The 21,494-nt window shown below is 40.6% G+C and overlaps 1 protein-coding gene and 1 pseudogene across 2 annotated transcripts in view; one reads left to right on the top strand and one right to left on the bottom strand.

Moving 5' to 3' along the window:
• Positions 1-782: 782 nt before the first annotated feature.
• Positions 783-11,599, top strand: LOC144667450 (carnitine O-palmitoyltransferase 2, mitochondrial-like). Its single transcript, XM_078528868.1, has 12 exons — positions 783-960; positions 1,069-1,136; positions 2,049-2,254; positions 3,402-3,461; positions 3,748-3,851; positions 4,281-4,414; positions 5,382-5,584; positions 6,284-6,554; positions 7,500-7,608; positions 8,225-8,479; positions 9,105-9,330; positions 10,772-11,599. The coding sequence occupies exons 1-12, from the start codon at positions 904-906 to the stop codon at positions 11,101-11,103; spliced, it is 2,025 nt and encodes a 674-aa protein (XP_078384994.1). The 5' UTR covers positions 783-903; the 3' UTR covers positions 11,104-11,599.
• Positions 11,600-11,936: 337 nt separating this feature from the next.
• LOC144667453 (VWFA and cache domain-containing protein 1-like) overlaps positions 11,937-21,494 on the bottom strand; it is a 19,031-nt pseudogene continuing 9,473 nt past the window's right edge. The window contains exons 8-14 of the transcript XR_013573314.1: positions 20,800-21,094; positions 20,041-20,234; positions 18,090-18,185; positions 15,875-16,202; positions 14,784-15,207; positions 13,834-14,081; positions 11,937-13,339 (exon numbers count right to left, since the gene is read on the bottom strand). The product of XR_013573314.1 is annotated as a VWFA and cache domain-containing protein 1-like (transcript). The remainder of the gene's footprint in view (positions 13,340-13,833; positions 14,082-14,783; positions 15,208-15,874; positions 16,203-18,089; positions 18,186-20,040; positions 20,235-20,799; positions 21,095-21,494) is intronic.

Consider the following 21,494-nt stretch of genomic DNA (forward strand, 5'->3'; position numbering starts at 1 on the left):
AAAGTTCATGGTGGAAAACCCGTTAATATATGAAACTAATTCATTCTGGGGTTTTTTGTTGTTGTTTCAACATGCAAGTAAAACCCTAAACCCTACTCAAAAACGTTTTGTACGGGGAGGCTCTGCCCCGAGGTCCAACCCCTTACCCTTTTATATACCATTTTGACAGAAAAGGCACCCCTCTCGTATACCTTTTACTGAAAAAAGGTACCCCTTTCATATACCGAAAAGACATGACATATGCCTAAAACAGGAAGTCTTGAACCCATTTTTATGCAGCGTTTAAAAAATTTCAACGATACCCCCATAAGGTGCGTCTGTTTGAAATATTTTAATTGAAGGCTCTTTAAATACTTAAATGAGCGATTTCCCTACCCTTTGATATACCTTTACATTTGAAAAAGGTACCCCTTTCGGTCGGAGCCTCCCCGTATAGGCCAATAAAGGGAGAGCCCCCCCGCCCCACCTCTCCCTGGAAAAAAACAACCGTAAAATAACCCCTTCCCTTCATGTTGTTCAGGCTCTGAGATTAGACTCCTTCTTGAAGTTTTTTTTTTTTTTTCATTTAATTTGTTTTTTTCAGCAAGCCCCCTAATCTATCCCATCTTCGCCCCCACCTAAGATGATAAACCAATACACTTTATGAACATTTATTGTGAGGTATAGAGCGGAATCCACAGACATTTTGCCGATCGAAGGAAGTCCCGGATCACACTTTAATATGTGATATATGACATACCTTTTCAAACACAGAATCCGCTGATGAGCATGCTTGCAGGCTATTGTGGACTTCGATCGACCGGCTTCGATCAAAACCTCGATCAAGTCATGTCAGTTTCTTTTGTATAATAAATCACATTTATTTCGCTATTTATCAATGAAACTTTGAATGAAAGTTTAAGTATGATTATTTCAAGAGTCGTTTTATCGAAAGGAAACGCAGCTAGAACCAGCGTAAAGGTTTGTACTCTCTCGTTGTTTTGATGTTTAAATTCACGAGAATTTGTTTATAGTTTTCAGGAAACTTGTTGTTCCCTTAAACACGAAATAATTCTTTATTTATTGAAGGGTTCTGTATGTTTTGTTTCTCCGTCTGGAGTGACTGCAAAACGGTGTCAAAGCAGATGCTACAGCAGGTGAGCCAGAGAATGATCAATATCTATATTCTCCTTCCAATATCAATACATTGTCAAGCAGACATGTGATGAGACTATAGGAAATCATCAACTAGAGAATATTGTCTTGATGTACCACGAAAGTTTTTGAACTAAGAGTAAAATAAATATATAGCAATCAGTAGGCTGGGGAGAGTAACAGGGTACATGTACATTGACAGATCAAGAAATGCACTTATGTCAGCTGGGTTAGTACCAGGGTGCATTCCATGTACATCCCATGCCGAAGACATGCCAAGTCAATGCGAAGGCCCTTTGTCTGCCGAAGATCTTAGGCGTAACCTACATTAACATAAGATGCAGCCTGGGGTCCAGAATGGATATTAGACCCCAGGCTGACTTAAAACTTGAAATGTACATGTAGGGTATTACGAAATTGAATACAATTCTGCAAGAATAACATAAACATGAACATGTTTATATTATTCTTGCAGAATTGTACTTCAAATTCTACAGGTCTCCCTATCACTAATTTTTCCTTGACATAATTTGAAGTGAAGTCTTCATTTCCTTTGCGAGGCTAAAAATGTCTCAAAAAGTCCCAAATTTATCAATGACAACACTCACTTCATTACCAGAAATATTTACCATAATATCCACCCCTTCAAGCAGTCACTAGCCTGCATGGCCAGCATTCTAAGGGGAAGGAGAAAGGAAGTTCGAAGCACCTCGCGCTTCGTACTCGAACTTCCCTTCTACTTCCCCTTAGAATGCCGGCCACGCAGGCTAAGCAGTCATGTCTGTCACGCCTGCTATAGAAGCATCCAAGAAAGCTGAAGACAAAATCTAGTTTTTTTTCTTACAGTGTAGTTTATATTCTGTTGTTGCTATATATTTTTATATTCCTAACCATGTAAAACTTTTTGTTCTCAGTTCAAGTTCAGAGGATCAAAGGTACATTGAACCCAAGACCAAGGTTCACACTTTTCATTTTCAAGACAGTCTTCCAAGACTACCAATTCCAAAACTTGAGGATACATGTCGGAGGTATCTTGATGCACAGAAACCGTTATTAACTCCTGAACAATATGAAAACACCAAACGACTAGTTGACAAGTTTCAAAAGCGTGAGGCCCCAGGTATGTATTATACATAATTCAATTTAATTCACGTGAATGCCCATTATACTTGCCACCTTAGTCTGCATGTAATAATTAAAATAAATAGATTAAAAGATTATAAGTAAATAATTTTAAGCTCCTGAGAAACAGTAAATACAAAAAAACAACCCCACAAGAGTCAAGCTTGGATTTCTCAATCCATACCCTTGATCCCAGAGACTCGAAGCTCTATAAATCCCACAATTATGGTTGAATCTCGCCAAAATCGCCTCACGCCAGCCGTCGATGATTCTTCTTTCCATTTGCTTCTCCTGAGGTTCCAAGGCTCATCTCAACTGCCCGTGAAACACTCATTTTAGAGCGGCAGAAGTTCATTTCTGCTTCGTCACAAAGCGAAACCAGTTATCTTGGGTACGGAACTCAAATTGCATCGTTTGACACTCCCTGTGGAAATTTCACCAGAATCGGCTGGAAATGTCTGAGTAAACTCACCTTGTGTACATGTTATATCAAAAGCATTTTAAAAGATTAGATCACTCAAAGTTTAAATTTGCAGGATGACAATTGCCCCGTGCCTCTCTATGGTTAAGGGCTACCTTTGTCACAATGACGTGGTCACTAAGCTAGAGTTTCAAATCCTGTACCCAAGAAAACCCATTTCGCTTCGGGACAAAGCAGAAATGGTCTTCTGTCACTCGAAAACGAGCATTTCTCTTGATATGCTAACTATCAGATCATGTGATGCCACCATCCCTCCCCCCCCCCCCCTCAGCTATTAATACAGTAACAGAGCAAGCATACAATGAAGTTATATGCTTAAAATGTAAAAAAAAAATCAAAAAAGTTATCTCAAGATGTATAAGAATTAATTTGTATTTTCAAAAGAATAGTGTAACTAAATGATGCAGGAATTAATTTGCATTTGCTTAAGGATGAATTCCAATTCCTGCAACATGATTTTAATAAATTTCATTGTTTATAAAATCTAATCAAAATACAACAAAAAGTTTGAAAGTCTCCAGTTTTACACACCGTAATTTATTTTCATCATTGGCATTGCTGACCACTTATCGAGACTTCCAAAGATATCTGTTCGTTCCTGTAAGTAAATTGGTGAGTGAAATAAAGCTGTGATTACATTTTATTTATTTTTCTCTCTCAATAGGTCTTAATGCTGAACTTGTGCAGCAAAACAAAAGCAACAAACACACAAGTTACATAGCAGGTATTACACCCTTACATTGCTTTCATGCTAAACAAAAAAGACAGATCAAAATCAGCTTATCACAGCCCACTAGCATGACCTTCTGATCTTGTGGGCTCATTTGCATGAAACCAAAACCGGCATGATTCAGTCTTGATTGGCTCATTTCAAACAGCATGTCAAAAGATGTAACACTGAAAGTGGGTGTCAATGCTTCAGTGTATAATTCCCATGAAAAATAAAAACACACCTTGTTTACGCATTGTTTTGAAAAGTGACATCTTTGTTTGTTCTCGGCATTTGTCAGGTCCCTGGTACGACATGTATTTATCAGCCCGGGAGTCAATTGTCCTGAACTACAATCCGTTTATGATGTTTAAAGATGATCCAACAGCAGATAATAATGATCAGGTATCTACTTTAAATCTGTTCATTAATATTTAAACTAAAATATTTACATAAAATAAATTTAAGTATTTTTTCCATTTTTTTTTTTCATGTACCCCACTGCCTTACTGATAAATTCCTTCCAAGATTAAAGAATACTGTAATTTGTATCTATTGAAAAGAAGGTCAATTTTGGGCCAGTTTCAGTTAGCTTATTATTATCATTTCAGTATTAAATTTCTTCTGTGGTAATTATTGATACCTTTGAATTGTTAAACAAATATTATGCTGCAAATGTTCATTATAAGTTGAAGAAAATTTTTAAGAAAAAATAATTTTAAATTGTGTGATAAGAGTCTGTGATAGTGTACAGCTCAGAAATACAGTAAGCCAGTTTCCTAAAAACGTTTTTGCAATAATCTTTAAGCATGTTTGCTATGTTCTTGCTTGCAGGTAGTCAGAGCCACCAACATGATAAAGTCAGCCATGAGGTTTAAATTGTCATTAGATGAAACACTTCTTGAACCAGATGTTTATCATTTAAAGCCACAATTGAGTGATACGCAGTGGTTTAGGAATGTTATAAGGTGAGAGTCCTGAATTGTCTTAACCTACAATGTGCCTAAACAACTCTGAAGTGTTACTAAAAAACACAAAGGACAGGTCCCAATTAAAAACAACAACAACAGTGAAACAGATTTTTTGTTTTGTTTTGAGTGTAATAATTTCGTGAGTCGACCCTTGATCCAATGTTCTGCAATCAAATCTTGGCTTTGTTTGTCTTTTCTCTAGTCTTGTCCTTGCTTTACAATTTCTTTTCACTCTGTGTGTAAAGCGTTCAATTCCAAATAGTCCTCTCCATAAGAACCCAGTATTTGGACATTTCATGTTGTTGTTAAGAAAATAGCTAGAAATACTATACCAGCATTCAAAAACTCGTTTATAATTCATAAAGAAAATAAAAAAGAAATTTATGTTTAATGAGTGTCTTCATATCTGATAAAGACACGGCTAAACTTTACGTCCAATTTTCTCGGCCAAAATAACCCCAAATTTAAATATTAGTGCCAGAATGAGTTGATCTACATCAGAAGATTTAAAGGCGTTCAATAAATTCGCAGTTCATGTTTTATCAAGTCTAGAACACTCGGCTGCGTCGTGTTTTAAACTTGATAAAACACTGCTACTCGTTTGTTAATAAACATTTCAAAACTTGTGTTATGTAACTTACAGAGCTACTGTTCTGTTAGAACACTCGGCTGCGTCGTGTTTTAAACTTGATAAAACACTGCTACTCGTTTGTTAATAAACATTTCAAAACTTGTGTTATGTAACTTACAGAGCTACTGTTCCGCTTTTGTTTGGTTTTATGTACCTTCCCAGTCAATATTCTTTTCCTTTTCTTTCCTTTCCTTTCCTTTCCTTTCCTTTTCTTTCCTTTCCTTTTCTTTTCTTTCTTTTCTTTTTTTTCTCTTCTTTCTTTCCTTTTGTAGACTTCTCCAGCTTTGTTTTTCATAAGACCAGTACTCCACTCACTGCTTTCGTTCATTTCAGGTTTGTTCCCAGGCAGCTGTCGTGGTACGGTGCATTTCTAGTAAAAGCTTTTCCTCTAGACATGAGTCAGTATGCCAGGCTGTTCAATTCAACACGGATTCCAGAGCTGAAAAAAGACAGGCTAGCTACATTTGAGAGTGGACGGCATATGCTTGTAATGAGAAATGGGAATTTTTATGTTTTTGATACAATAACAACTGATGGTAAGATGAGTTGCTCGAAACATAATTTCTCCCCACTGATTCCCCCGCTTTTCCCCTAATGTCAGTAATGAGAAATTGGTGGCTCATCAAAACAATAACGCACTAGGCGCGTAGATACAAGCCAGTTACAGGCCTTTCCACTGCGTGTCACAAGTATAGTCAGGAACAGGTTGTGTGTTAAGACGGATTCCGCTGAAAAATCGAGCAATAAGTGCAAAAAGGTAATTGCCAAAAATCTACTTGTAGCACGGTGGCATTTTGTAAACTGATTGAAACATCTCATTGTAATTCAGTTCTTCAATTGTCCCCGCTATAAAATTCTAAAGAATTCTCGAGAAAGTTTTAGTTAATGTCAAATCTCGTAAAAAAGCTTAAAACGCGTGTTATTTTGTTTTGAACCGACCTGAAACGTTTATTTTAACTAAAATAATGGAGAACTTCAAATTTATTTCTCTCGTGTAGGGTCAACTTAAAAGTTAAAATTTCAAAACTGTGACTGTCACAATACCATGAGTTTGTTTTGGTACCTTAATCTAGCCTTTATTGCTCAATTGTTCAGCAGAAACCGCCTTAATTTTCTTCGCTCTGTGATTGGTTTAAACAAACCTTGCGCCACATTTTCGACCAATCAGATGACAAATTGAAAGTAATCGTTGCCATATTCCACAAAGCAATACCTGGTCTTGTTTTCCTTTTCAGGTCACATTGTTCCAACTGCAACAATTTATCAAAATCTGAAGTATATCGTTGACGACCCGACCCCTCCCCCCAACTTCCCAGTCGCCGCTCTGACGTCAGAAAATCGTGACACGTGGGCGAACCTGCGTCACGCGCTGGAAGCCATTCCTGGTAACGAGGAGGTACTGAGATTGATTGACAGCGCTGTGTTTGTTCTTTGCTTGGATGATCATGACGTTAATAGTGTAGCGGATGTCACGAGAACGTTTCTACATGGCGACGGAAAAAACAGGTAAGGAACGGTGAGATAGAAACTGGGTCGTGTTCAAGAAAAATAAAACATAACAAAACTGAGACGAGCACAACCTAATGCAAAACGATTTGATACAAAATAAACTGCTGTGCTGCTTTACGGTCACTTCGTTCCACGTCAGATAGTTTCAAAAAATAGTGAGATCTCTCTACTTGAAATGACGAGAATGTTGAAGGGGCTGTGTCACAGAGATTTCGCAGATTTTTTCACTTAACTTTTCTTAATTAGTGGGAGGCAACTTAACCCATGCAAATATTATTTTTGAACATCTTAAGTATAACATTAATTTTTTTTGTCGATAAAAATCAAACTTCGACTATAGATTTTGATTTTATGAAGACGTGTGGAAACAAATTGAAAAGTTAAGCCTAATTTTTCAAGTCAAACTTCATTTCCACTGGATGATCACCATCCGCAGCCAAAGACGCTTGTTAACAGTTTCAGTGTTCTAATATGGCTTTAACAAAAATGAACCGTTAGTTTAAGGTTTCCTATGACACAAATGTAAATTTTGCCTGTTTAACAATCTGTTTAAATCCGTGACAAAGCCCCTTTAAGAAATTTAATGCTCAATGTAAATGTAAAGAGAGACTTCGTGCTGCGTCGGCAAGTAAAACGCTGATGATCTTCAACCAGATTGATCGAGTTAGGGTAAACTAACCGCCGTGTAGCGAATTTGAAAAGCCTCTGTTTTGAGCGTTAGCCCTTCATCAGAGCAGTAGCAAGGAGAAACGATTTGAAAGTGCGCGAGAATTATCAGCATTTCCTTATCAAACAACCGAAGTAGGTTCATATAGAATTTATGCGTCCAGAGTTTGGAATCGCATCAGCTTAAATCGCCGGACTCTAGTTCTCTTTTTATTATTCCTGTAGACTTTGTTCCTGGGTCAATGTCTCGTTTGTTATTATGTTTTTGTCCAACAGGTGGTTTGACAAGTCATTCCAGCTAATCATTTGTAAGGACGGAAAAGCAGCGGTGAATTTTGAGCATGCCTGGGGAGATGGTGTTGCCGTTTTGCGTTTCTTTAATGAGGTAATGAATAGAACGCGTAACAGGCGCTAAAAACAAATCCTGAATTCACTTACTTGTGGTTTCCTGCGCTGGTTGCATGTTTTCCCGCGCTTGGCATTGGTTTTGTATTTTTTCCGCGTACCATTGTTTGTTTCCCGCGCTTGGCGCTGGGTTCTTGTTTCCCGCGCTTGGCACTGGTTGCGTGTTTTCTCGCGCTTGGCCCTCGTTACATGTTTTCCCGCTCTTGGCATTGGTTACATGTTTTCCCGCGCTTGACACTGGTTACATGGTATCCAGCGCTTGGCACTGGTTTCACTTTTTCCCGCGCTTAGCATCGGTTGTATGTTTTTGCTTTGAGTTCTGATTGGTTCATTTGCAGATGTGATCAGCAACTATCACACAAGTAACGAGATATGTATCACGTTTCCCAAACACCGAAATCCGTTTATACACCCAGCTAGAAAGTGCTAGTGCGTAGATCTCTTGCCCTCCCCCCCCCCCCCCAAAAAAAAAAAATAAATAAAATAAAAAAAAAGGAACAACAGCTAGGACTCGAACCCCGGAGTCCGTCGCACTAACCAGCGGCTATAGAATGCCATAGGGGTCAGTATTGACAAAAGTTCCCGTTATCTTTCAGGTTTTCAAAGACACTACGACTCGCCCAGCCTGTACCCCAGCCAGCGCTCAGAACTTCAGTGCCGAGACGACCGTGAGAAAACTTGATTTCAATTTAAACCCGGAAATAGAGAGGGGAATAAACGCGGCAAAGGAAAAGTTTGACAATACAGTGAAAGGATTAGACATCGCTGAACTTCAAGTTCACACGTATGGCAAAAATTATATCAAGAGTAAAAATCTTAGTCCAGATGCAATCATGCAGTTGGCTTTTCAGGTGAGAAGACGTGAATTTTATGTTACGTTTCGCTACATTTGTTATGTTATGTTGTCATGTTATGCCATGTTATGTTTGTTACGTTACGTTACGTTTGTTATGTTATGTTATGTTATGTTTGTTATGTTAAGTTACGTTATGTTATGTTACGTTTTGTTGGGTTTTGAATGGGTAATTATGTATCACGTAACATTTCGGACGTTGAGCAGCACGTCAAGTTCATGAAGACTTAAAAATATTCTTATTATTGCGATGGACGTACTTGAAGAAAATCGGTCGAAGGTGTCAAAGGGTCGCGAAAATGGCGTCAACCGTTTGCGAAAGGGAAACGTGCAGCACCGATATCTTTCCAGCTCGTTCCCGAGCAAGCTTGGGCAATAAGACATTTCTTACACATTTTAAAGAAAGAAAAACAAATGCCTAACGATGACTGAGAATCACTTTGGAAGACAACAGACAAATTAGTTTTTTACTGTACGAGTGTACTTTAACTATGTAGTATAATCCATGTTTAGAGGGTACGGAGCTACGAATGTTCGCGAAGTGCGAAGATAGAGCGTGAGGAAGCGCGATGGTGGCGGAAATTCTTCTGTTTGAAAATTTAGTCGGTATCTTTTCTTTCTAGATGGCTATCTTTCGTCAAAACGGCAAGTTTGTTCCTACATACGAGTCCTGTAGCACGGCGGCGTTCAAGCATGGGCGAACAGAGACAATCAGACCAGCGTCTAACGCCACTGTAGCATGCGCAGAAGCTTTCCAAAAGTCGCACCGCGCGGGAGTGGAGGAGATGACAGACAGAATCAGACGAGCTGCTGACTGGCATTCAAAACTCACCAAAGAAGCCGCCATGGGTAAGTATGGATGCTGAAACTCGCTCATACTCACTCGACCCTCTTCGTCCCGTCTGGTACATAAGGCCGCGATAATACTCAACCCTGTCCCGAGCTTTGGCCTGTGCTTGGTGCCACGCCCACCCCACAACCTGGATGAGCAGATGCTGCTTTTATTCAGTCCTCTCTTGGGCCCCTGTAACCTGCCCGGCTTGGCCGGACGTGCCAGTAGCCTACATGTAAGCCCCCGCCGATATAGGTCACGGGTCATAAGGGTACACAAGCGTCCCCCACCACGACGAGGTAACAGCATACGGGGAGGATGCTTGAACTCGACAAGATAAATTGGGAATAATCAGTTTTCTTTTTGTGAATAGGCTGCAATTCTCGTGTTCGGTTGGTTTGGCTGATCGACTTTTTCAATCGGTGTCAAACTCGGACAAATCGATTTCCTTGGTTGAACCTTTTTCAGCGTAACGCTAATCCAACCAACCAACCGTTCATGTTAAAGAAAAAACTTTTTTGCACTACGGTGAAACTTACATATAACAAAATGCATCGATAGAACGGGGGCTCCAGTTGCTATACGAGGGTTCTGTCCCCATGCATGTTACTGTAAGCAGCTGTGGCCGAACTAAAGAACCGGCGACTTCGTTATAAAGCCCGGGCCAAACGAAGATGAGAGTTGATGAAAGTCGGCTCTCATGAGAGTTTTCTTCAAGCCTCATGACAAATTTGAGCACGTTCAACGTCGATGAGAGCGCATGAGAGTCGATGAGAGTGCATGAGAGTCGAAGAGAGTACACGAGAGTCGATGAGAGTGCATGAGAGTCGATGAGAGTGCATGAGAGTCGATGAGAGTACACGAGAGTCGATGAGAGTGCATGAGAGTCGATGAGAGCGCATGAGAGTCGATGAGAGCGCATGAGAGTCGATGAGAGTACACGAGAGTCGATGAGAGTGCATGAGAGTCGATGAGAGTGCATGAGAGTCGATGAGAGTGCATGAGAGTCGATGAGAGTACACGAGAGTCGATGAGAGTGCATGAGAGTCGATGAGAGCGCATGAGAGTCGATGAGAGTGCATGAGAGTCGATGAGAGTGCATGAGAGTCGATGAGAGTGCATGAGAGTCGATGAGAGTGCATGAGAGTCGATGAGAGTACACGAGAGTCGATGAGAGTGCATGAGAGTTTCAGGCAAAACGAGAGCCAGAGTTTGAACTCTCATTAACTCTCATCCTCGTTTGGCCCGGGCTTAAAGAAGCTCGTTGTATCGGGGTTCGACTATAAAAAAATTTGATTTATAACACCACCGAACAGTCATCAACCGTTTCAACCAAAATTTGTTTGGAAATTGATGCACCTGGTCCAGACCGAATTAGCCAATACCCGCCGATTGCGGTTGAAACTGGTTTTACAACCTAATTTGTCTTTTCTTTGTCATTATTATTTTTCTCGGTAGGCCAAGGTTTCGATCGTCATCTTTTCGCGCTGCGCCTCTTGGCGGAGTCCAGTGGTAAAGTCCCGGATGTCTTCCAAGACCCGGCTTACAAACAAATCAATCACATCATTCTATCCACCAGCACACTATCCAGTCCCGCACTGATGCTTGGAGGGTTCGGTCCCGTGGTTCGGGACGGGTTTGGAGTGGGATACGGGATCCAAGATGATTGGTTGGGTTGTAACGTGACAAGCTACCCGCCTGATAGAGATGTACGAGGCTTTTTAGAATGTGTTCAACACAGTTTAGAAGATATTTATTGCGTTCTAGAAGGAAAAAATTTCAAGCAATGAACCGCAAAGTCTCAAGTTGTGAAACTTTTTTGTACAATTAAAATATTTCTTCCCATAAATGTTTTCTATTTTATAGTTATGATAATTTATCATTACATTAAAAACAGAAGCCGTTAGTTGACCATTTTCGATATTCTCGTCACCTGTCTTTGTGATGATGTCACGACCTTGTAAGGAGAAATTAGATTTTGATAGATCTTGAAATTTCCTGATTTCTTGACTGTCGCTTAACGCTTGGTAGAATATTTCTATATTCCTATTATTTTCCTCTTGAAGATCTGTTTGACTGACTTTGGTCGATATTCTGTGGACAGATTCCACTTCGTTACGAGCTGTTCAACAAAGAGGTGTTGTAAACCACAAAAGAAATAACTTTTCTTCATCTTAAAAATGTTTGCCCAATTGAATATTTATTTAACAAAACGAACATGTTTTTACGCCACTTGGCTAAGAGAGGATAGGTTACTATAGGTTGAACAAAATAAAACCCATTTTTACTGCATATATATGAATTACTTTTAATTCAATCTGGACAACAAGCTCTACGCATCTTGTGTTGGTTTTTTCTTTCGTAGGCTTAAAGCGCATACTTGTTCTCCCTAGACTAAATTTCCACCGCTTTTTGAGTCCCGTCCTCGTTCCTCCCTGGGAAAGAAGTGCGGGCCCATTTAACCGAAGAGTGGCTGGTAATCGAGTGGGTGTTTTCCCCAGCAGTTTCCTTGGCATAGTTGCTCTCGTCGTCGTCGTCCGTTGTTGTTTGTTGTTTTTGTCAATTTTGGTGTGTCATCACAAGAATGTGGATGGGTAAATAAATGAACACGCGTTTGGCTGGATTCACTTCTTGTGCTCAGTTTATTCGGAAAGAGTAACTCAAAAGACAATACAGTAATTAGAGTGTTATGTCGTTATTTATCAAAAAGACAGTTTAAATTGTCTGCAGAATAAGACAAAGAATGAAGTTATTCAGATGGTCAAACACGCTTTAAAAAAAAAACAATAGAAACATAAGCGTCTTCAAAGCCAACAATGAATCGATTTGTTTTTAGCCAGAAAACTCCAAGTTCATGTGAGAATTTGTGGAACACAGGATAAAATTTCTTTAAAATGAATGCAATGCTTGTAAAAAAAAAATGAGACTGAAAAGAAAAGCATAAAAAGCAAATTCAGCACATATCGTTTCAAATAAAATTGCTTTACAAATCGCCATCCTCTATGGACGGGTCTTCAGTAGCTCCTGGGTCGTTGATTACTTCCGGGTATTCGGTCATTTCCGGGTCTTCGATCACTTCCTGGTCTTCGGACATTTCCGAGTATTCGGCCACTTCCGGTTCTCCGGTCATTTCCTGGTCTTGGGTAATTACCAGAGCTTCAGTAACTTGTAGGTCTTCTGTCACAATTGGGGTATCTCCCGAAACGGTAATCAGCTCTTCTTCGGCCACTTCCGGAACATCCTCCTTCGGCTCCGAGAAAGACACTCTTCGTTGTTGTTTGGGTTTGGCCCTCTTTCTCTTTGGCTTTCTGGGATAAGCTCCAGGCGTCTGCATTGTGCTCACTTGTGGAACAAAGGACATGAGCTGTGACTGCTGATATGCTCTTGACCACATGCCGGACATTGCTTGGGTTGAATAGTTCATCCCGGGACCACCCAGTCGCATCTGTTTTCATGTTCGACTGCATCGCTGTGCTCTGACCAGGGTAATTCAACGGCAGCGGTGCGAATCCTTGATCCATATTCATGGCGTCTACAGGGTCCATCAGCTGTGTCTGGTCTTCTGTCGCAAACGCATCCATCGATTGAAACTCTATTTCCTCTTCACCAGATTTGCTCTTCCTTCTGCACAAGCAGCATACTGTACAAACGATAGAAATTAGCACGACACCACCGAGACCGCTTGACCCTGCAATAAGTGTCACCATATTTAACTTCAACCCAAAAATTGTGAAGATCTTGCGCTCCTTCACCTTTCTCTTCTCTTTGTGTGGAAGAAGAAAAGGATTTTCTCGGCCCAACACGCCACCATAGCAATGGCGATCGCTGTTACAGCTTGGTGTCTTGAGAAGCGAGCCATCCATCTCCTTGTAGCACCAGAAACAGCCGAATATTTCATTGCAGTCATTTTCCTTCTGGTATTTTCCGCAATGCACACTGAAGCACCTTCCAAGGTCATCTGGATGGCCATTAAGAGGCGCACGTGTAGCCACCGGTGGTGAAGGTTGTGTGCATACTGGAATGTCACTAAAAAGAGGAAAAAGTATGACTACATTAAACAAACTAAATGCATGCCAAATAACGTTAACCAAATAAACCACGCGGCTAACAATCACAACCATAAAGATAGTGCTTATGTTTCCACTCAAAAAATAACTGAACGAGCCTTCGAAAGTGCCCCAAAATTTGTCACGCTATCATGGATCGATTGAGCTGCTTTGCAACTCTAAGACGAAAGCCTCAAGCACAGACCGGTGTCCGGGGCCTAAATTGACCTTCAACAGGTACGTGATCCCACGACTGAGGAGACTGACCTGTTCTCGGGAGTACCGAGAACAAGACACTGGTAGGGAGAGAAACGTGCAACAGGAGTCTTCAATGTACAATAGCTGCACCCTAACAATTTGAACAAGCTGCCTCCTCGACAATTGTTACAAAGCACACAAAATAAAAGCTTTTTTGGAGGTACGAGAGGGGTACTTTCCAATGACTGCTAACGTTAGATCGACTAAATCACTCACCTCTCCCTAGTTAGGCTGGCATTGCAGAAGTTGTATTCCAAGCGACCTTTACATGGACACTCACAAGCGTTGCTTTTGTTAGTAGTACAGGTGTCGTAACATGGGCAAGATGGCCGGTTGATGAAACACTCCGGACCCTTTGTTACAACCACAAACACATTGGTGTAGGGAACCTTGACTATTGCGTAAGAGCTGCAGGTTGCTTGTCCGGTTTCCTTACTGCTGTGCATGTCTTTGGGCATAACGATCTAGAACAAAACAAATTGTTAAAAAAAAATGAGTAAGGTCCTACAAGTCACTTATCATGTTGTTATTTCGTAACAGGGCGGTAAACCGTTATGATCCATCTACACATTCTGTTAAAGGGACTGTGTCACGGGTTTTGGCCAAATTTTGGGGTGGGAGATGACCATCAAATTCGGTCAAATATAAAAATAACCACTTAAAACAGCGAAGGAACATTTCAATAACACAGCAAATACAAAAGGTACGCATGGTCAAAAATGAAGAAGATTGAAATGGATTGCAATATGGGTTTTTGAAATATTGCTGGGATGAACAGTTTTCAAAGTTAATTTCATTTGCTTGTAACTTTAAATTATAACGCACGGGAGACACATTTGGCTGTAATGAAGCTATTTAGATCCACAGAAGTTTCTCTTCGCAAGCCCGATCCTTCTCCCTTTCTAATGACGTGACTCTACAGACTCGTTAAGTGATCTGATTGGTCGGACCTTAGCTACGAAAATGAGGAGCCTAGTAACAACCAATCAGGTACAGCAAGGATCCCTGTGGTGCTACGTCATCAGTATGGAATTTTTTGGGTCTAATGTCAGACCTCTTTTGCGCTGGGGGAGGGGGGGTGGGGAGATGAATTTATAATTTTAGCGCGCGAAAACGGATGTCTGTTAAGCCAAGTTGATTAAAAAATAGACATGCATGCGCATTACCTCGTAAAATCTTTGTAGCTTCAAGAGGTTAAAGTTCTGACACTCCCGCCTGACCATCACTCCACTGCTGATCAAGTCACTTGCAATCTCAGCATCGACCTCAGTGATGTGTTTATTCAGAACGTGTCCTGACTCATTGTAAGCGGTATCAAAGCTTGGATGATAGACAACATAACCACTTGAGTCCAAGAGAAAGCAGTTCAACCTGTTGGTAGAATCCAGACATTTCTTCCCGATGTGCTTTCTGAACATGGCACCGAAGTTTGAGACAGTGACGTCAGCACCGATGACACCAAACAGGTTTTTCTTGCCGTATGATGTTTTTAGTGAATGGCTGATTGACACGATGAAGCCCGCCCCAAGAGGATCAAGATATGGGGCAGTTATTGACGCCAAGCCTTCATTTGCAGCGGCACGAATGAACCTAAAAAAGTACGAAAAATGAAACTGATAAAGAACCTTGTATTCTCTGGTTAAAAGACTACATAGAAAAAAACAAATAGCAAAGCAACTGTTGTTGCTGCTGCTGCTACTGCTACTACTACTACTACTACTACTACTACTACTACTACTACTACTACTACTACTACTACTACTACTACTGCTACTTCTACTGCTACTGCTACTGCTACTGCTACTGCTACTACTACTGCTGCTACTGCTACTGCTACTGCTGCTACTGCTACTGCTACTGCTACTGCTACTGCTACTGCTACTGCTACTGCTACTGCTACTGCTACTGCTACTGCTACTGCTACTGCTACTACTACTACTACTGCTGCTGCTACTGCTACTACTACTGCTACTACTACTTATGCTGCTGCTGCTGCTTTATGTTGCTTTTGCTACTGTTGAGCTGACTGCTTCTGTTATTATTACTGTCACCGTCAAAGACTGTTAGCGTCACTGCCACTGACTTGCCTTTACAGTGAAAGTTACAATACTACTTCTAACAGTGACTGCTACTACCACCACTTATTCTACTGTTGCATCTTCTGTTAATACTGCTAACAATACTAAAGCTACAAAATGCTGCTATTTTCTGCTAAAGCATTAATTTTTTGTTACATAATAGTTTCAAGTCAGCTTACCACGGGCGAGAGAGATGATCAAAGTTTGTTGGCAGTGGCGCTCCAGGATACATGCGCAGGACACCATTGTATGTTCCGATGTAGCGACGCACAAATTTCCTCAAAAACTCCTTTTGATTAACTGTCGCGAACCAAGTTTCATCCACAAGCGAGGTCAGCATTGCTGCTACTACTGCATCCTCTGCAAACACGTAGCTTTCCTCTGACTGGTGGGCTCTTCCTATCATCTGATTAACATAGAGCTTGACAGCTTTTGCGCTTTCCTCTCCTTCCAAATATCCTGGTGGATCTTCAAACGCTTTTGTGGAGAATTTAATCACCGAGCGATCTAATGAAATAAGCGAAATTTCATATTACGTTTGCTTTGGTTTTGCATTACTACGCTCAGTGATTGCTTTAGAAATCTCGAGCCATTTTCTCAACCAATCAGAAGTGAAACCGAAACCATTTGTGATCCGCTCGCACATGGTTTTCCGCGCTTTGCGCTGGCTACATGTGTTTGCCTCGAGTTTTGATTGGTTCACAAGATTGCGTGTGTCCTTTGTGATTGGTCAGAGTGATAACTTTAATTTTGGTTTTACGGCACTCAATTGAAAACTGCTCTATTGGGTATATTGCAGGAAGCTGAGGCCGTAGGACGAATTAAAGGATCCTAGTCAGCCACGCCTCTATTATTGTTTACATTCGGGAAACTGCGGGGAGGCTCGTTTCAGATTACATCTGACGTGCACACAAAGTCAACAGACCGCGACGAAATTTAATAACACGCGAAAGTTTTCACTCGAATCAACTTTGAAAGATCTGCCAGAATGTAAGGAATGAACATCGAAGATGGTGATAGCCTACTAGATATCGAAGAATCTTGTTCTCGGGCGCTTGAGTGCTCTAGCATATGCAAATGTAGAACTAAAAATCGGCTTGCAAGAATAAAACAAGTGTCGTATTTCTGCAAACTGGCTATTACTAAGCCCTTTGATGCCAAGACTATCTTGCTTTTGATTCCAGAAGTCGAACGTTGATTGCCGCGAAAGAATTATCTTTGTTTGTTCGGTGGTTTCGGCCGACCGCGCTTTGGAACGCGAGATGCCATCAGGCATCCTACTTACAAACGAATATTTTAACGGCAAATTAAAAGAGACCAAGAAAATAAACACTCGAAATGAAGCACAGATAATTACTTAAGATTTTGATGGTAGTTTAAGACGTGAATATATTGCGTACGCAAGGATGCGCTTGGATTGTCGACCACAATTGAAAACACTCGAAATTAGATGGCATTTAAAATGGCGGATTAGGCTCTTGAAACGCGCAAAGCATCATGGTTGACTAGGATCCTTTAAAACCCTTCTTCCTCTGCATTACATCGACGATTTCAGTCGCTTCTTGCCTAGTTCCTAGGCCTCTATTTTCGGATCACGTGGTCCAAGCGAAAAAGTGATACGTCGCCGAAACGAGTAGTGACGTCAGTAATACCGTGAAGGCCTGGGGAAAAAGCCGTACAGGAACTAGGCAAAGTCGCTTCCATACTGAAGTTTTGGTTCATGGCTGCAATAGTCCAGAGAAAGAACAATAGGATTTTAGGAGGTTCAGTTATTATTAGATGGTTATCGGATTTTATCGGCCGATTTTGAGAAATTCAGACAGCTTGATCTGGGAAGTAATCAGAATGCACCGTTTCACGATAGCCCAGTTAATCAAAATAATAAAGGGTGGCTCGAACCCTTCTAAGTAAAAAAAGGTATGAAATTAATGAAAGTCTAATATGTTACCATTCCAATGTTTGCTATGTTACAAAATGGTTCAAAAAATTTCTTTAGGCTGTGACCATTCAAATGAAAGCTGACAAGCAGTTATTTCATGTGAAGATGTTTGCTTTCCAATACTTTGCAAACCCTCAAAATTTACTTTATTTTAAACTTTTCATCATTTTTAGCCTTACATTTTGTATAACACGTCTTATTGATACCTGCATAAGAGACAGTGTCCGTGTGGTAACATGTCTTGGCTTCCGGTAAATTAGTATCTTTCATGTGGAGTTGTTTCCTTTCCAATACTTTGCGAAACACGCAAATTCACTTAGTTTTAAACATTTTTTGTAATTTTCAGCCTTGTATTTAATGACACTTTCCAATATTTTTCGAACCACAATTTAGAATTTTAAACTTTGACATCATTTTCAGCCTTATATTTTGTACGAACACGTTCCTATTGATACCTGCATAAGAGACGGTGTCCGTGTGGTAACATGTCTTGGCTTCCGGTAACACATCCATCCGGTGATAAGTGACTGGAGCCTGCGACATTTGGTTTTCTAGATGATAAAACGAAAAACACATGACATCAGATTGATTTTTGGCTCAGCCTGATTAGAGTCCGAGTTTTATGATGAACCATTGTACCTGCCTCCTCCACAGGCTTTTTCAAGGCCGATTGAGCTCGTATTCTGTTAGAGAGTCGCGAGTGGGAGGATTGGGAGCGAGAGCGTAGCGCGAGTGGGAGGATTGGGAGCGAGCGCGAAGCGCAAGCGGTAAAGGTAAACGTAAACTTTATTTATGCAGGGTGGCCCATTCAGCACAGTGGCTGGTATCCAGAGGGGCCCTGCTAAATACAATTTCTAAAAATATAAGATATCTAATAATTAAAAATAGTTATAAAAATAGAGTTAAAAACTAATGCCTAGTACTTGAAATAGTTATATAAAAGAGAATTTAAAAACTGAAACGGATTACAAGCATGAACTGGTATAAAAAAATTTGGATATCATAAATAAGGTATTATGAATAAAGTGGGCTTTGACAAGATTTTTAAAAGAAGAGAGTTATACAGCTTGTTGGGTGTCTCCCTTCGCCCCAGCTTTCCTCAATAATTAACTAGCATTTCTTCCAACGATTTTATATTGTTATTTGATATTTTACATAGTTTTAATTATTTCTTTAACTGTATTCAAGAATCTATTTATTTCGCGTTCCCAAATTAGTATGGGTTTTCCCGAGCTAAGTGGTTATTTTGACACGTTAAAAAAATTTCTATTCCGTTCTCTATTTTCCAATTGCCCATAAGACACTTTGTTTGCCCCCCCCCCCCCCCCCCCCAAATTTTGCATGAACTATTATTTTCAAATTCTCTTGGGAGGACTGCATATTTCCAAAACAATAGTTTATGCAAAATGTGGGGGGCAAACAAAGTGCATTATGGGCAATTGGAAAATAGAGAATTCTATTTTACGATCGCGAGCGACTGGGGACGAGGCAGCCATTGATCGACACCTGGTTCGCTTTGATCCCAATTATGTATTTAAGGCTAGACAAGACTTGAATGAGGCAGTTTGAAACCTATGGCCATACCAAAACTAGTATTTACCAGCGGATACAGCGACTTTCATACTCAAGATACGTAACCAGCTTCGAAGTCATCTTTACAAAACCGAGTCCTGAACTGAATGTTTGTTTGTGTTGCTTCTAAACGTTATTTGAAAGGTAGCGCTGATTGTCCCCCAACCCTTTGTAACACCACTCGATGACTACAACTTATTTTATCGAGGAACGCCATAATCCATATATGAAATTCTCGATTCTTTTTAGAAACGTTCATTACTGGTATACGAAACTAGCAAAACGTCGCGAATTTTGAAGTTATTTGTCTTATTTGATGACCAGATAAAAAATCTGCTCACATCTCTTGGCAACAGAACCAGGTTATTTTCTGAAAGTATACAAATAAATGGAGTCCAGTCACATTGACAGCTTATGTAAAGATTTTAAGCAAATGAAAGATCATCGCAGTAATGTACTCAACTAAACGCAGGTGAGAAAAGCAAGCCTGAAAAAATTCAGGCTTAAACGGGAATCGAATCCATGACCTCTGCGATACTAATGCAGCGCTCTAACCAACTGGGCTATCAAGCCAACTGAGAGCTGGTCACTTGTGAATTCGTAATATACCCGTGGATGAAGAAGATATGGAGAAGATATGGGCTCGATTCCCGTTCAAGCCTGAATTTTTTCAGGCTTGCTTTTCTCAACTGCTTAAGTTGAGTACATTACTGCGATGATCTTTCATTTGCATAAACTGTATATCCGCAGTACAAATACGGTATATGAATTTCATATATTCATTTTATATGTAAAGATTGTCGCGAAATTCAAACAATCTGAGCAACTACTGACCGATGGCTATGGATTTAAAATTCGCTCCAGTGTCTCCTCGTTCTAGGGCAACACACACAATGTAGTCTTTTCTGTATGCTCCCAGGTCCACCGGCATGCATGAATACTTGTAATCTATTTGTTCGGTTTTAACTCCATCTCCTGGCATGCTCCCTCTTGAAATAGAACGCTTGACGCCTTTGAATATCGCCTCTCTGAAAATAAACAATAGCAAAATTGTCCTTCGATTTCTTTTCACGTTATCAACTTAGTAAGACCTGTCAGACGAGTTTTGATTCGATGATCTTTCAATTTACGGACTCCGACAAACTGTTTTCTTCAAACCCGAAGGGGAAATACTGTTGATTCGTAATACCAACTGGAGGAGCCCTGGCCTGCAAGGTTTTACTGAGGCGAAATCGAGACGGAGATCAGGCTGTTGCCGAGGTGAATGCAGAGGATTGTAGACTTCCGTGATAAAAAGGGCGAGGAAGCACGGAGGCCGCCACATCTAAGATATCGTTAAAATAGGGTTGCACATACATGCAGGATGTTATCACGTGATCGTACATGTCAGTTATGCATGCGTTCAGCGCATGAACTCGATCATTCACTCCCCATTATAAGAGTGTGTATTAACAAAGAGTTGTATATGATGTATAGCCTCCACTGACTCGAAGTCCTCTCTGCTTAGGCATTTCTCGAGGGAAAGAAGGATTCCAGTATCTGTTTATTCAAGCAATCGCATTCATCTAACAACTTTTACTAAGGATTACTGACCTTACTCTGCCTGTTCTCCGAACATCATCGAACAGCTCCTTGAATTCCTTTCCCTGTTCAAGCTCCAATATGTTAACCGTGTTGGGATCCTCAGTGACTGCTTCTGGTGTGGGCAGTTTAGGGTGACTCAATGTGTCGCCGGTCTCGCTGTGATACAAGAAAGCGTAGGACTTGGGACCTGCCTGGTTAAAGTACAGCACATCGGACAAAAGATCTGTCATCGGAATATCCACTCCGGCTACACCACGGAGTTCGTTTTGATGGAAGTATGCACTTGCTGCGGTTACCATTAAACCTGGGTAAAATAATATTGAATTTTAAAACACTAACAGCTCTGAAATAGCGACCATCTTTTGCTGCCCTAATGCAATTTCTCTCCCATTTCCTCCCTCTTCCCCAGCATCACCCAAAAGTAGCAAGCCCAGAAAATAACATAAGTTTTATAAAAAGATAATTATAGATTTCAAAGTCCACAGCTTTCGGCAAAGGTCTTTGTGGGGCGGGGGGACTTCCAACAACCTCGTTTTAGGTCTTTTTTTTCTTTGACAATTCGTTCAAAATTACCAGGGGAACGAGGTTGGACTTCCAAGAAGAGGATAGGGGAGGAGTGGGTCGAATTGGTAAAAAAAATAATCCAATCAAAGTAAGTTGAGGCCAAAGCAAACGTCACGTGGACCCTTTCACGGATAAGATTT

The sequence above is a fragment of the Oculina patagonica genome, chromosome 10 (assembly GCF_052425735.1).
Source record: "Oculina patagonica isolate OP01 chromosome 10, crgOcupat, whole genome shotgun sequence".
In the NCBI taxonomy this organism is placed as follows: Eukaryota; Metazoa; Cnidaria; class Anthozoa; order Scleractinia; family Oculinidae; genus Oculina; species Oculina patagonica.

Excerpts from the sequence above, each read along its gene's own strand:
- LOC144667450 (XM_078528868.1), top strand. The coding sequence starts at position 904 with ATGATTATTTCAAGAGTCGTTTTATCGAAAGGAAACGCAGCTAGAACC. Across the intron at positions 3,462-3,747 it reads ACACACAAGTTACATAGCAG|GTCCCTGGTACGACATGTAT; the intron begins GTATTACACCCT and ends GGCATTTGTCAG. Across the intron at positions 6,555-7,499 it reads CATGGCGACGGAAAAAACAG|GTGGTTTGACAAGTCATTCC; the intron begins GTAAGGAACGGT and ends TTTGTCCAACAG.